This window comes from Gymnoscopelus microlampas, assembly GCF_963454915.1.
Source record: "Gymnoscopelus microlampas genome assembly, chromosome: 8".
Classification (NCBI taxonomy): domain Eukaryota; kingdom Metazoa; phylum Chordata; class Actinopteri; order Myctophiformes; family Myctophidae; genus Gymnoscopelus; species Gymnoscopelus microlampas.
This window is the reverse complement of record NC_139945.1, coordinates 51,128,570-51,141,795: the sequence shown is the minus strand read 5'-3', so window position 1 is coordinate 51,141,795 and position 13,226 is coordinate 51,128,570. Positions and strand designations below refer to the sequence as shown.

At 43.4% G+C, this 13,226-nt stretch overlaps 1 protein-coding gene across 2 annotated transcripts in view; it reads left to right on the top strand.

Annotated features, from left to right (window-relative positions):
• Positions 1-2,714: 2,714 nt before the first annotated feature.
• Positions 2,715-13,226, top strand: part of prkd2 (protein kinase D2) — a 70,398-nt gene continuing 59,886 nt past the window's right edge. For both annotated transcript variants that reach the window (XM_084063838.1, XM_084063837.1), the window contains exon 1: positions 2,715-3,920. In XM_084063838.1, the coding sequence (XP_083919964.1) occupies positions 3,582-3,920 (339 nt within the window). In that variant the 5' untranslated portion in view covers positions 2,715-3,581. The remainder of the gene's footprint in view (positions 3,921-13,226) is intronic.

Below are 13,226 nucleotides of genomic sequence, written 5' to 3'. Positions count from 1 at the left end.
CTTAAGTCCAAAAATGATTTTTAAGTCCATGGAAATAATGCATTTAACTTGAAGGTTAAGGATGATTGTATTTTAATATATTATAAGAATAGTATAACTATCTGTGAAATATAAGCCATTTATTTCACAAAATAATGTGTTGGCAAATGACCAATATTTAGTTATATAGGTCTCAATATGTCACATTCAGCCATGGACTTCACTGACTGAAGTAGGGGTCACATTAATTAATTAGATTCACAGAATGTATTTTCCCAACAAGTTATTTTCATTCAAATGAAATGTGATTGAACTTGCACTAATAATGACTTAAGTTGATTTTTCACTCTTTAAAATATAGTATTTCTTAATTATTAATAATTACAGCTTGTAGATTGGCTATTTTCACGATTTTTTTTTTTTTTTTAAATAATAATAATAATACAAGATTTCCACCCGACAGCCATAGTATATATAGTCAATATATGGTTCTGTATCAGTATATGAGTCCGTTTTTGCAGATTTCATTCTAATTGGCTACTATGCCTGCATATGAATTTCATGAGCCTGGGTAGGTCACCCTGGCTTGGCGGAGATATGCCCTGTAGCGCACACTCCGCACAGCAGCAGCAGGTGAAAGCAATTCACTTAAACGAGGGTTGTGTTGCACCAAAAAACGGACTAAAACTGTCACATTCTAGCTGCTGAAATAAACTTCCCATTTAGATCATTGTTGACAAACGAACAGGGGACTGGTGTCTAAAAAAAAAACGTATTGACAGGAAAATCGGGCATTGATACTTTTACTCAAGTAAAACATTTGAGTGCTTTTTCCACCACTGCTGACGTGTACAAAACATTTTTGAAAACGGTTATTCGAATAATCAAAATTAAATACATTAATTAATTTATTGAAATTAGCACCCAGAAAATAGCCAAAACTGAGCACATTTCGATCTATAAGGCCAAATCTAATTTGAAAAAAAAATATTAAGAGTATATGAAAGCCAATTAAAATGTTTATACTATTGGAATCTTTACACACCTGCTCCCAATTAATTACATCGCCACAGCGCAAAAGTAGGTCAAATCAATCAATCTCTCTCTGGGAGCAACAATGAGAAACAGTGAATGTAGGTTTTCATAGACATGGTCGCTTGTTTCTCTCACAGCCCCGACTGAACATGTTCGGTCGGCACTGGGTCGGCCGAAAAGGTCCCGACCGACCACCCGACGGACCCCTAACCGACTGGAGGACTATATACGACGCTTCCCGACGCCGAATCGGCCCAAAATCGGTCTGGTCTGGGGACAGCTTTACATGGTAATAATCCTTGCTTTGCATTGAAAATGCATCCAAGCTTGGAAGTGGTTGAGCTCAGGTGACCAGACATCAGAAACACTAGAAAATCGCGCATTTTTTTTACATTTAATTCATTATAGACCGCGCATGCCGTGCGTGTGAGAGGCAGGGAATAATCATAGTATACCCTCCAAAAAAATCTAGAACACACCACTGCTGCTACCCTAATCACACATGTCCTATTTTGGACATGTCATTATAGGGGAACATTTACAAAATCTTTACAAAATGTTCACAATAAAAATATATATCTATTTTTTTGTTGTTGTTTTAGAAAATAGCCTAAGCATAAAATAGGGCTTAAGTGGTTAAACTGAGTCGTAACACAGCAGCCCGGAGCCATCCACTCCCTCTATCCAACGCTATTAAAGTGGAGTTCCCCAATTCCAGCCGCCCTTTCGCACTGAGACGGCATGAATAGACTTAAACAGGTGTGGCCCTAATTCTGTAATCGAGGAGAGGTGTGTCTGCTTGGATGGAGAGAGAAAACAAAAAAAGGTGGAAATATCGGATGGACAGAAGTCATTGGTTCTCAAAGTAGGGTCCGGGGACCCCTTGGGGGGGATTCCAGGGGGTCCCCAGTCAAAATGCTTAAAGCATCACTTTTAACCCTATTTTACATTTTGGCTATTGGAAAATAGCTGATCTACAAGCTCACACCACATCACGTTGAGCTCGTATATATCTGCCATTTAAAAAAGATTGTGAAACGCTTTAATGAACACCACAAATCTTGTCTTATCTCCCTTGCACCAAATATTTTCAGACGGGGGTCTATGGATAAATACAGATCAATGTGGGTGTTCTTGACATGAAATTGTTTGAGAAAAAAAACGTTTTAGGAGGAAGGTTCAAGGTGTGTATTGCCTGTACAGCAGCATTGTAGGCAGTGACAATCTTATACTTCAAGCTTGTGTGTGTGCGTGTGCACGTGTGCATGCGTGTGGAGCTGTGTGTAATTATGTGTGATGGAATATGAGTTACAGACGTAGAGGGAGATTTTTGAGTGTGGAGGTGTGGGCCCTTAGGAGCCCTCAGGCAATGTAAGAAGAGCCTGACTCACTGTTATAGAGGGCGGGTAAACAAGCCAAATTACCCCAACATAAAGCAGAGACAGAGAGAGAGGGAGAGGGAGAGAAAGGAAGAGGAAAGGGAGGAGGGATTAGTTTAGGAGAGTTGGAGGGAGGGTCCATGACATCACCGAACCTTTTCCTGTTGGAGGAATGACTTGTTCTGTCATTCTATTGGACTGAAACCATGTCAGTCATTTCACTTCCTCTTTGGCTGTGGCAAGTTCACAGATGAGAGCGCATGAGGGCGGGTGGGGGAGAGGGAGGTACCTTACATACACACACACACACACACACACACACACAGCTCTGCCTCTCTTTCCTACAGAATACACTGATCTGGGGCTGAAACTGAAACAGGGCTAAAGGAGATACGTGAAAAGAAAACAACTGCAGTCTCTCGCACGCCTTCATTCTCACAGTTTCCTGCTCAAAGGAGGCCATTTTGTAACATTGTCTGGGGGCTGGAGGACAACAGAAGTTTTGGTGGCATTGTTTTTGTTTCTTCCTCTGCTTCCGCTGAGAAAGTTTCAACTTATTTGGACAAGAGGAGGTGCAGGAGGCGGGCTGCTTTTCTTTCTTTCTTTCTTTTTTTCCCCTTCCCACAGCCTGTCCTGCCCTCAGGAGCCTCTCACACACATTGCTCATGCCGTGCCGTGCCGTGCCATGCCGGGGCAATGACTGCACAAGTGTGACAAGAAGAGGGAGAGAGATTGGAAGAGAGGAACACAACAGTCACTGCCTCCTGGATTGGGATCCCTTGGCTTCCAGGAGGGGGTGAACCTAGGTTACAGAGGAATCCGGACTCCTTGCCTGTGTGACAGTGTGTGTGTGACTGTGTGTGTGTGTGTGTGTGTGTGTGTGTGTGTGTGTGTGTGTGTGTGTGTGTGTGTGTGTGAGAGCGTGTGTGTGTGTGAGAGCGTGTGTGTGTGTGTGTGTGTGTGTGTGTGTGTGTGTGTGTGTGTGTGTGTGTGTGTGTTTGTTATCCAACCTGTCCACACCCTTACTCTCTTGCTCACTGAGAGAATTTGTGTGTGTGCAGGTCTGGTTTTGGACTCCAGACTTTGCACTGGTGTGTGTGTGTGTGTGTGTGTGTGCACGTGACAGCGAGCGTGCCCGGCAGTGGGCTAACTTTGGGTTTGGGGCGGAACACCAGACCGGACACTTAAATGGCCAACGCTAGCCCTTGCATGCCCTCGGGACCCTTGTCCCAGGTGTTTTTCCCGCCCGGGGGCGGCCCCTCGCCCCCAGGCTCGGTGGTGATACCCCAGGGGACCCCGATGTCCATGCCTCCTACCCCCACCCAGGGGGGCTTTCCTCACGTGGACATGGGCTTGGGGCCCGGGCCAGGCCCCGGAGGGGCCGCAATGGTCCCTGTGAACAACTCCACCCCAGCGGGGGTCTCCTTCATCATCCAGATCGGCCTGACCAGGGAGTCTGTCCTGCTGCCCCAGAATGCTGACCTGGCCTATGTTAAACAGATCGCCTGCTCCATTGTTGACACCAAGGTAGGAAGTGTGTGTGTGTGTGTGTGTGTGTGTTTTGTTGATGGGAGGTGTCATATTGCTAGAAAAACTGGAATGAGGAATGTCAATTTACACCTTATTTGTGTGTCAATTTGTCTCTGTTTGTCTCTCAGCCTCTGTCTGTCTCTCTCTCACACACACACACACACACACACACACACACACACACACACACACACACACACATACACACACACACACATTTGCGTCTAAACCACTTGGTTCTCACACTCATCAATTTCAAGGACCCCATCACTCTTGAGAGTTTGGTTCCATTTGTACACTCAGAGTTACAGCCCTGTAACGGTCCATTTGGGACCCCCTCATGGAACCCTGAGGGTCACCGGACCCCACGTTGAGAACGTACGAGCGTGCTTTGGTATTCCCTCAGTGACAGGCTGTGGCCTCCACCCTGTTAAGTGCTAGAACCATGGTTTCTCACACAGTTGGAATAGAACAGTGTGTTAAATGCCACATCTAATGTCTCCTGTCTGAATGTTGGAGAGGCGGTTTGTCTGTTCCACACATGGGAGAGCAGATGTGTGCTTTATGTGAGAGAGGAGTTCTCAACAGGCGCCGGTTGTTTAGTTGTACTAACAAATATCTCAAAACTTGCCATTTAAAGACTAGAAATCAGAAATGGGCTTACTTGCTGAGGACCAGTATATATCACAGTATATGTACATGCTATATGTTTATGAATGAAATGTAGCCAAAACTATAGACAACTAGACCATACCCGGTCGGCGCAGCGCATCCGTGGGGGGATATGCGCACATGATCTGGCAACCCGGGAGGCAGTTCGTCCCATAGCTGGGCAGCCCCGTAACCATGGCGACAGTGTTTGACACAAAAACTGAGATTTGATGAAATTGAAAAACGGGCTTCACAGTTAAGTTCACATGGTAATGGTCAATGGCTGTGTGCAAAATCAGAGCAATTGGTCCAGCCACTGAGGAGAACCGGGTAGCTTCACGTACTCACGTACTCACCTACTCACCACTACAGACAGCGGTTACTAGAATTATAGTAGGATGATATGTATTGATGCCAGAATCGTCCTTTAATGTATTTTTTAAATAACTTATTAGAACAGTTTTATTATGATCAGAATTGTTCATTTGACTGGTGTTGAGGAATGTCTTCTTGGCCTAATATCACAAACCTGTGTACCAAATGACCTGAGCTGAGAAAGGTCTTGTCAGACAAGCCTGAATCACAAAGGTGATTGGGTTCATCGTCGTCATCACAGTGGAAGAAGTACTCACATTTGTTTACTTAAGTAAAAGTATCAATACCACAATGTAGAGATGGCCTACTCTGTTACAAGTAAAAGTCTCGTATTAAAAATGTACTTGAGTTATTTGAGTATGGCATCAAAATGTACTTAAAAGTTCCAAAAGTAAAAGTACTCATTATGTAGACTGTCACATTTCACACGTTTTCAAAGCGTCCAAAAATCTTAGAAAATAGCAGATCTACAAGCTCCAGATCGGCTGTTTTCAAAGTGTATAGCTCTTAAGTGGTTATTGTATGTTGGTAATAACAATCAAAATCTACAAACTAACTACGGTAGTAACTAAAGTTTTCAAATAATTGCAGTGCAGTAAAAGTACAATATTGCCTCTGAGATGTAGTTGAGTAGAAGTACAAGTATTGATGATTGAAAATACTCCAGTAAAGTAAGAGTACCTCAAGACTGTACTTAAGTACAGTACTTGAGTACATGCACGCACTTTACACCACTCATCTCTGATCTCAATCCCCCACAACCCATTTCCGATCACCTGTCCAAGGAACATTGGATTATATATATTTTTTTAAAATATGTATTATTACTATTCAAAAATAGCAGATCTACAAGCTCATAGCGCGGCACCGAGTGCCGCGCTATGAGCTTGTAGATCTGCTATTTTTTTTAAAGCTTGAAAAAAAAATGTTTAGATTTTTATTTTTTCCCCCCAAACTAGATTTTTTTAAAAGAATTGCCTCAGGTCTTAATGGGTTAAAATCTTAGTAGTTTGCCTGTTATTTGAGGTCCCAATTTCCTCACGGCCCACCAGAGGGCCCCCGGCCCACAGGTTGAGAACCCCCGCAAATCCAGTATACTTTATCCCCTCAAGTCATGTGGTGGTTTGTGAGTCAGGCGTGCGTTTTTTTTTTGCCAGCCAATTAGGCACTAAAATGATTAGATTAACAGATTTCCACGGGCCCTGGAGCCAGAGGATAAGCAACGCTGCTTCGTAAAGCTCTCCGAACTGGCTCTCCGCACTTCCAGGAAACACTGCTAGATATCTCCACCCTTGACCACCTACTGCTCGCCACACACTGCCTTCCTTTAATCCAAGGTTTTCGCTCGTGCGCGCGCAGCGTACTGTGCTGTACCGTTTTCCCCTCTGTGCAATTCACCCCGATGGCTAGATGGTGCCGAACATTCATACTTTAACCCAGTGGTTCTCAAACTTTTTTTGTGTCAAGGACCCCCAATTGGACACTTTTTAGCCCGCGGACCCTCATTTGAAAAGATATGCCAGGGACGCCCATAAGAGAAGATTTTTTTACGTCTCTAGCAGTGATTCTCAACCATTTTAATTTCAAGGACCCCCAGTTTGACATGCATTAGGACTACGGACCCCCATTTAATGGCATCTCTATCTCTGGGACCCCAATTCATATCGTAAAATCAATGTTAATTTAACTCTGAGAGTGTACAAATGTTTTTACAAATGTGTACACACTCAGAGTTACAGACCCATAAGGGTCCATTTGGTTCCTATCCATCATTTAGCTGGGGACCCCCTGGAACCCCCTCAAGTACCCCTGGGGGTACCCGGACCCCACTTTGAGAACCAATGCTGAACAGAACCAATGAAAACAGTTTTTTGAAAAAACGAATTGTTGCTATATATCAGTGGTGCTCAAACCTTTTCATGCAAGGACCCCCCAAATTAGGCCTATATGTATTTGGCCGCGGACCCCCCCACCCCCATCTCAAAATATGTTGTAATAGGGACCCCCAGAAGCAAATATTTGTGTCAAAAATGTTCCCTTTAAAAAAAATATATATATTCAAATATTTGCACAAATGTTCAAGATTTTTCAAAAATAGCAGATCTACAAGCTCATAGCGCGGCACTCGGTGCCGCGCTATGAGCTTGTAGATCTGCTATTTTTGAATAGCATAAAATATGGATAAAGCGGTTACACAGATGCGTTCCCGGTTTGAATGGGTTAACTCAAGACTGATCCTCTTATGAGCCACTGTAACCGTGTGGTGGTGTCCCTATTTCGTGCAGGTCATACGGGAACCTTTTAAAGTTTTTTTTCCCCTTGAAAAGAAGTGGAAGACGTAGGGCTGAAGTGGTTAAAAGTGATGCCTGTGATGATCCTCAAGGCAGGTAACAAGTCAGTATAGTTACAGTGCCTCCATCAGATCAGTCGGGCTGATCTCTTTCAGCTCTGGTTGCAAAACAAGACTTATTACAACTTCCCACAACATGAGCCCTAGTGTCCCCTATTCTGGGGGTGATAATTAGGCAAAACTAGTCTTTCTACGAGTAGGCCTGTCACAATTATTACGTAGTCACCTAATCGCAATTATCTTAGATAATCACAATACATTTTTTTTGCATAATCGTCATAATCATTTCCATGCTGAAAATGTTTCATACGTTTTCCAACAGTATGGCTGAAATAGACGATCTACAAGCTCTACAACGCATCGTGACGCATTGTGAGCTTGTAGATCGGCTATTTCCACTGTTCATGTTTTGTTTTTTTTGAAGTATAACGTTATTAAATATGTCTGTCATTTCTTTGTGTATTGAGGTTCTTTGTCACATCTGCCCTGTGCAACTTCAAAGCCTAGAAGCCGAACGGAAACGACAAAAACTCAATTAAATCTTTAATTGCATTTTTTTTCGTGACAATTAATCGTCATTTCATAATCGTGACAGCCCTATCGACAATCTCACAACCTGTCACATTGCAACATGTGATCTTACAGATGGACTGTTTTCGGCAAAGACATTTGGTGTAGATGGCAGTTTAGAGCCCTGGGGGTCGACAGTCAACTAAGTATATAGGGATTAAGGGGTTAATCTCAAAGCATGCTCTCATGCGCGCTCACTCTCTCTCTCACACACTGACACACGCACAAATAGAGGCGCACACACACACACACACACACACACACACACACACACACACACACACACACACACACACGCCCTGACTAATTACGTATATATATTGTCCAAAGGTTTATTGAACTCAGCTTGGCATGGCATGTGTTGTATAGATGCAGATTTGAGGGTGGATGTGTTGTAAGTGTGTTTGCATGCCTAAATGCCAACGTGTGAGTTTGTGTGTGTGTGTGTGTGTGTGTGTGTGTGTGTGTGTGTGTGTGTGCGCGCATCAGGGGAAGTTTATGCAGTTTGGCATGTTTTGTCACCATTCCACCCTCCTCCGTCGTCACTCCTGTCCCAGAAAAGGGTGAGTCACCCACTGTGTTTATTCACCAGGCTCCATCCTTGTGTTCCACTGACACGTTTTTCCATTCAGCACACTCTCTCCCAGCAACCGGCGCTGAACCCAATTATTGAAAGTAGCTTCACCCTTATCCCAGTCCAAACCTGAGCCCCTCACCAGACCCAGTTTTGCACCTTAAATGCAAAGTCCCACTCCCCAGGTCTGTGCTCTGATTTATTCTGTCATTTGTTGTCACTTTTTGTTGCACAGGATACCTCAGTGTGCCCTTCTATTCTAACCCTTCCACACTATTCTACTTCATCATTTACTTGTGTGATTTAATGTAATGTTCTTCTATTTTATTTCTTTGTCAAGTAATGGCTTTGAATGTACTTCTCTTACGTTGCGACTTGCAAGACAAGAAACAGTCGATTGAATGTTATATATTTTCCGTCTTTCACAAAACACAATGCTGTTAGTCAACTGAACATTTCAGGCAACTCGTTAGGCCCTATGCACAGCAGCCAAGACATTCACAGGTGTTATCAATGATACTAATGAAGGCTCTGTTCCATTCTGGTCAGACGGAGTCAGGGTGCTGATATTGTGCATGTTGGCTCACTGGAAACACTCCCAAATGGCCCTTTACGGGTGTGTAACTCTGAGAGTGTACAAATGGAACCAAATGGACCCGTATGGGGGTCGTGGGAATCTGAAATTCAAAAATCTGAGAACTACTGTGCTACACTAATTAGTATCATTGTAACACCCGTGAAGGAAGTGATAATATGGCTGCTGTGCATAGAGCCTATTAATCCTTTAACCTATTTTCCTTTAATCTTTTTCCTCTCCTCTCCTCCTCTCCTCTCCTCTCCACTCCTCCTCTCCTCTCCTGTAGTCTGGTCAGCAGTCTATTGTCCCAGGGATAAAGAGGGATAATGGCGTCTGTTTCCTCTTACAGTCAGAGGAGCACCTACCTCCTACATACTACCGTTGCCTTTTCCTCATCCTCTGTCTTGTTCAAATGAAGTTTTACTGTACCTGGTGTAAACTTGAAATGTGTTGAAAACTTATATTCATTCTATGCACTTGTATGTCTCCTTCCCGTTTCCTTACCATTTCCTCTTTGCCCTCTTTGTCTGATTTTTTTTTATAGGGAATAACCCCTTGAGATGACCATCTCGTTTTCAAAGGGGTCCGCAAATTACAAAATACATAAATTAAGACTATATTTTTAGACATCAAACAACATCAACCAGACAAAACAAGAAAACAAATAAAACAAAACATATAACAATAACACAACAACAATAACAAGAGTACACATAGCACGTATATGAATCATTGTGTCATAGATCCGTTATAATGATGATTAGTCAAAACATAGTAGTCTCAACGTAGTCTCAAGGTGAGAGGATAGTGCAGTTTTAAACACTTGTAAAGATGTTATTGACTGAATGTGAACAGGTAGATTGTTCCAGTCAGAAGGAGCTTTAATCTTTTTTGCCAACTGATATTAGATACATTTGGAACACCGAAGAAAACCTGTGAACAATGTCTCAATGAATGTCTAGAAGTGAATGTGTCTGCTGTCTTCTTGATGCGTCTTCTTTCTTCCTCGTCTTCTTCCTTCTCCTCTGCTACATCTCATACTACTGATGAAGTTAGTTTATTGAACGATCTGTGATTTTCCGTGACCATTACCCAAAGCTTAGCTTGTTAGTCAAACCATACGAAAGTAAGCATTTGACTTCCCAACTTCCTTCAAAACAAGATCATATCCCAGTGAGTCGAATTGAATCGTAAACAAATCATTCCATATTAAAATGTGTTATCCCTGAATCGTTTCGTAGCGCATGTATCTAGATTCATGTATCGTCTTATAAGGGAGAGATGTGTTAAGGGGACATATCCGTTTGTTTAATCATTTAAATCCTCTATACTTTTTTGACCGTGATCCCCAAGGGCTATTCCCTCTACACCAAATCTCTTTGCCAAAAATGGCCGATTTGTGAGCTTGTAGACTGTCTATTCTCGCCTAATGTTTGCCCCAGAATAGATTTAGCCAGGGTTCAAGTGGTTAAGTGTTGGAACACTGTACAGATGACACGACATGCTGTGAAATAACCCCAAGAGTTATTGGTTTGTGTGTCTGTCTGCTTACGGTACATGACCACGTGTGTGTGTGTGTGTGTGTGTGTGAGAGTGGTAAGGAATACTTAGTGTGTAGACTTCTATATCCAGTAACAAGAAGCTATTTAATTAAAGGAATTAAGAGGAAATCAGCAATTAGTGGTAACGAAGACGCGGGGAATCAACAAAATGAAATATTAGCCACCGTGCACGTGCGAACGCGAGCACACACACACACACACACACACACACACACACACACACACACACACACACACACACACACACACACACACACAGCTGCCTGAGCCATTGTTTGCAGCTCGGTTGTGGAACAGGCTGTTTCTTTATCTCTGTGTCCCTGGAGAAGCAGACCAGCCCTGGGAATGAGATCTTGCACACCACCTCCTGTTTACCGCACTCACTTGTACACGTAACACACACACACACACACACACACACACACACACAGTAGTGTAGGTTAACAGTAGGTCCTGATTGCCCAGATAAAGGCTCCGTGTGATAAACAAGGTTGTGCCGTCTGTGCGAAAACAACCCAGTTTGTTGAGGCCCTGGACTTTATTTGAATCTGCGTTCACAACCCAAAGTTGGAAGGTCACCTAGTCTCTAATGCCTGATTCTCGTGGCGTGCCGAAAATAGCCGATTTGCACCCTTGCGACACGTTGCGTCGATGGTCTTGTAACGTAGATCTGCTATTATTTTTGCACGCTCAACACTGTCGTACAACGCCGTAGAAATCAACCATTTGAGCCATGTGAACTAATGAACTTTCTGTGACAATAGCGGATGTACTAGTTCACAACACATCTTTTTGCAAAGAGATTGGTGTTGAGGTTTCCCTCGACACCAAATCTTTTAAGTAAAAATACTACCGGACCTGATGTAGAGCCGGCTGGGGCTAAACTGAGTATGTAGGATTTAATTGGTTAACCCATTAAGACCTGGAACTGTGTCATTTTTAGATTTGAGCTAAAAAGCATTATTTTACACTTTGGGCTGTTCAAAAATAGCAGATCTACAAGCTCGTAGCGCGGAACCGAGTGCCGCGCTACGAGCTTGTAGATCTGCTATTTTTGAAAAATCGTGAAAATGTGTGCAAATCTTTGAATATATATATATTTTTAAAGCGAACATTTTTAACTCAAATCTTTGCTTCTGGGGGTCCCTGGAACAAAATATTTTGATGGGGGTCCGCGGCCAAATACATATAATTTTGGGGGTCAATGATTGAGCACCACTGATATAGAAACATACGTTTTTCAGAATACTGTTGAGATTTAGGAGACATGTAGAATCGGCTTCAGGTCTCGATGCATAACAGATCTGATTTCATCATTTGACCTGGTACCTGGGTGACTAAAAAGCCAAATCAGAAACACTGGTCAAACACTACTGCTGCCTGCCCCGGCCTGACCGTTTATTCATTGTTGCTCAATGAATAAAGCTTACTCCATGAACAAATCACAGGTGGATGTTCTTACATGGGAACAATCCGCACCTTTTTTATCAGGCCAACGTTTGGCAGACTCGACTGGATGGTGATAACACGCCCTCGTTGGCGCAAAACAGCCCATCTGTCAAACTAATGCCGTGGGCTTCGCAGCGCTAAATGTTTTATCTATTAATCCCCTGTGCTGCAAAGGGACCGCAGTGTCTATATTCAAACGGTGAGCTCAAAGCAGCACGTTTCATTTCCACCTGAGAAAAACTCCCCCTCCGCGCGCGCGCACACACACACACACACACACGTCTCCTTTCTCTTTCCTCTCACTCTTATGTGAACTTCTTGTCTCTTCATGGTGCGACGATTTGCATGGTACAGTATAGCGGAGTGGCTTTGCATGACAGCCCGCTGCTTCCGCACCACCAGTGGTCTGATAGCAAACCTCATGAGGACATTTGATTATTCAAAGCGCACGGCAAACGTGTGTGTGTGTGTGTGTGTGTGTGTGTGTGTGTGTGTGTGTGTGTGTGTGTGTGTGTGTGTGTGTGTGTGTGTGTGTGTGTGTGTGTGTGTGTGTGTGTGTGTGTGTGTGTGTGTGTGTGTGTGTGTGTGTGTGTGTGAGTGAGTGAGTGAGTGAGTGAGTGAGTGAGTGAGTGAGTGAGTGAGTGAGTGAGTGAGTGAGTGAGTGAGTGAGTGAGTGAGTGAGTGAGTGAGTGTGTGAGAGAGAGATGAAAGTTTGAAGATCTTAGAAATTTGGATTTCAACAGAAGCTTCAATACCAATTTTCAATCTCCAAACTTAGATTTCGAACGTTAGTAAGTCAGTGCATATTGATTACTTGTGCTTGTTTCTTAGCCCAATCTCCTGCTCAAACTCTCATTGTGAAGGACAGCAGACCTTATGATTCTAATCCAGTGATTAGCTCTGGTTAAGAACTGTGTTCTGTGCCATAATCCAGTTGAGCGCAGCGGCACTGAGCAGGGCTTGCTAGCATACAGACTGGATCAGTACCAGCCTGTTGGCCAGGAGAATTCCACTCATGTCAAAGACACAGCACAACACAGAGGCTCTTTCAGAGCAGCAGGGGCACTGGTGATCAAGGGGGGAGAGAGACACACACACACACACACACACACACACACACACACACACACACACACACACACACACACACACACACACGTTTACTAGTATGTAGTACTAGTAAATCACTGCTTCT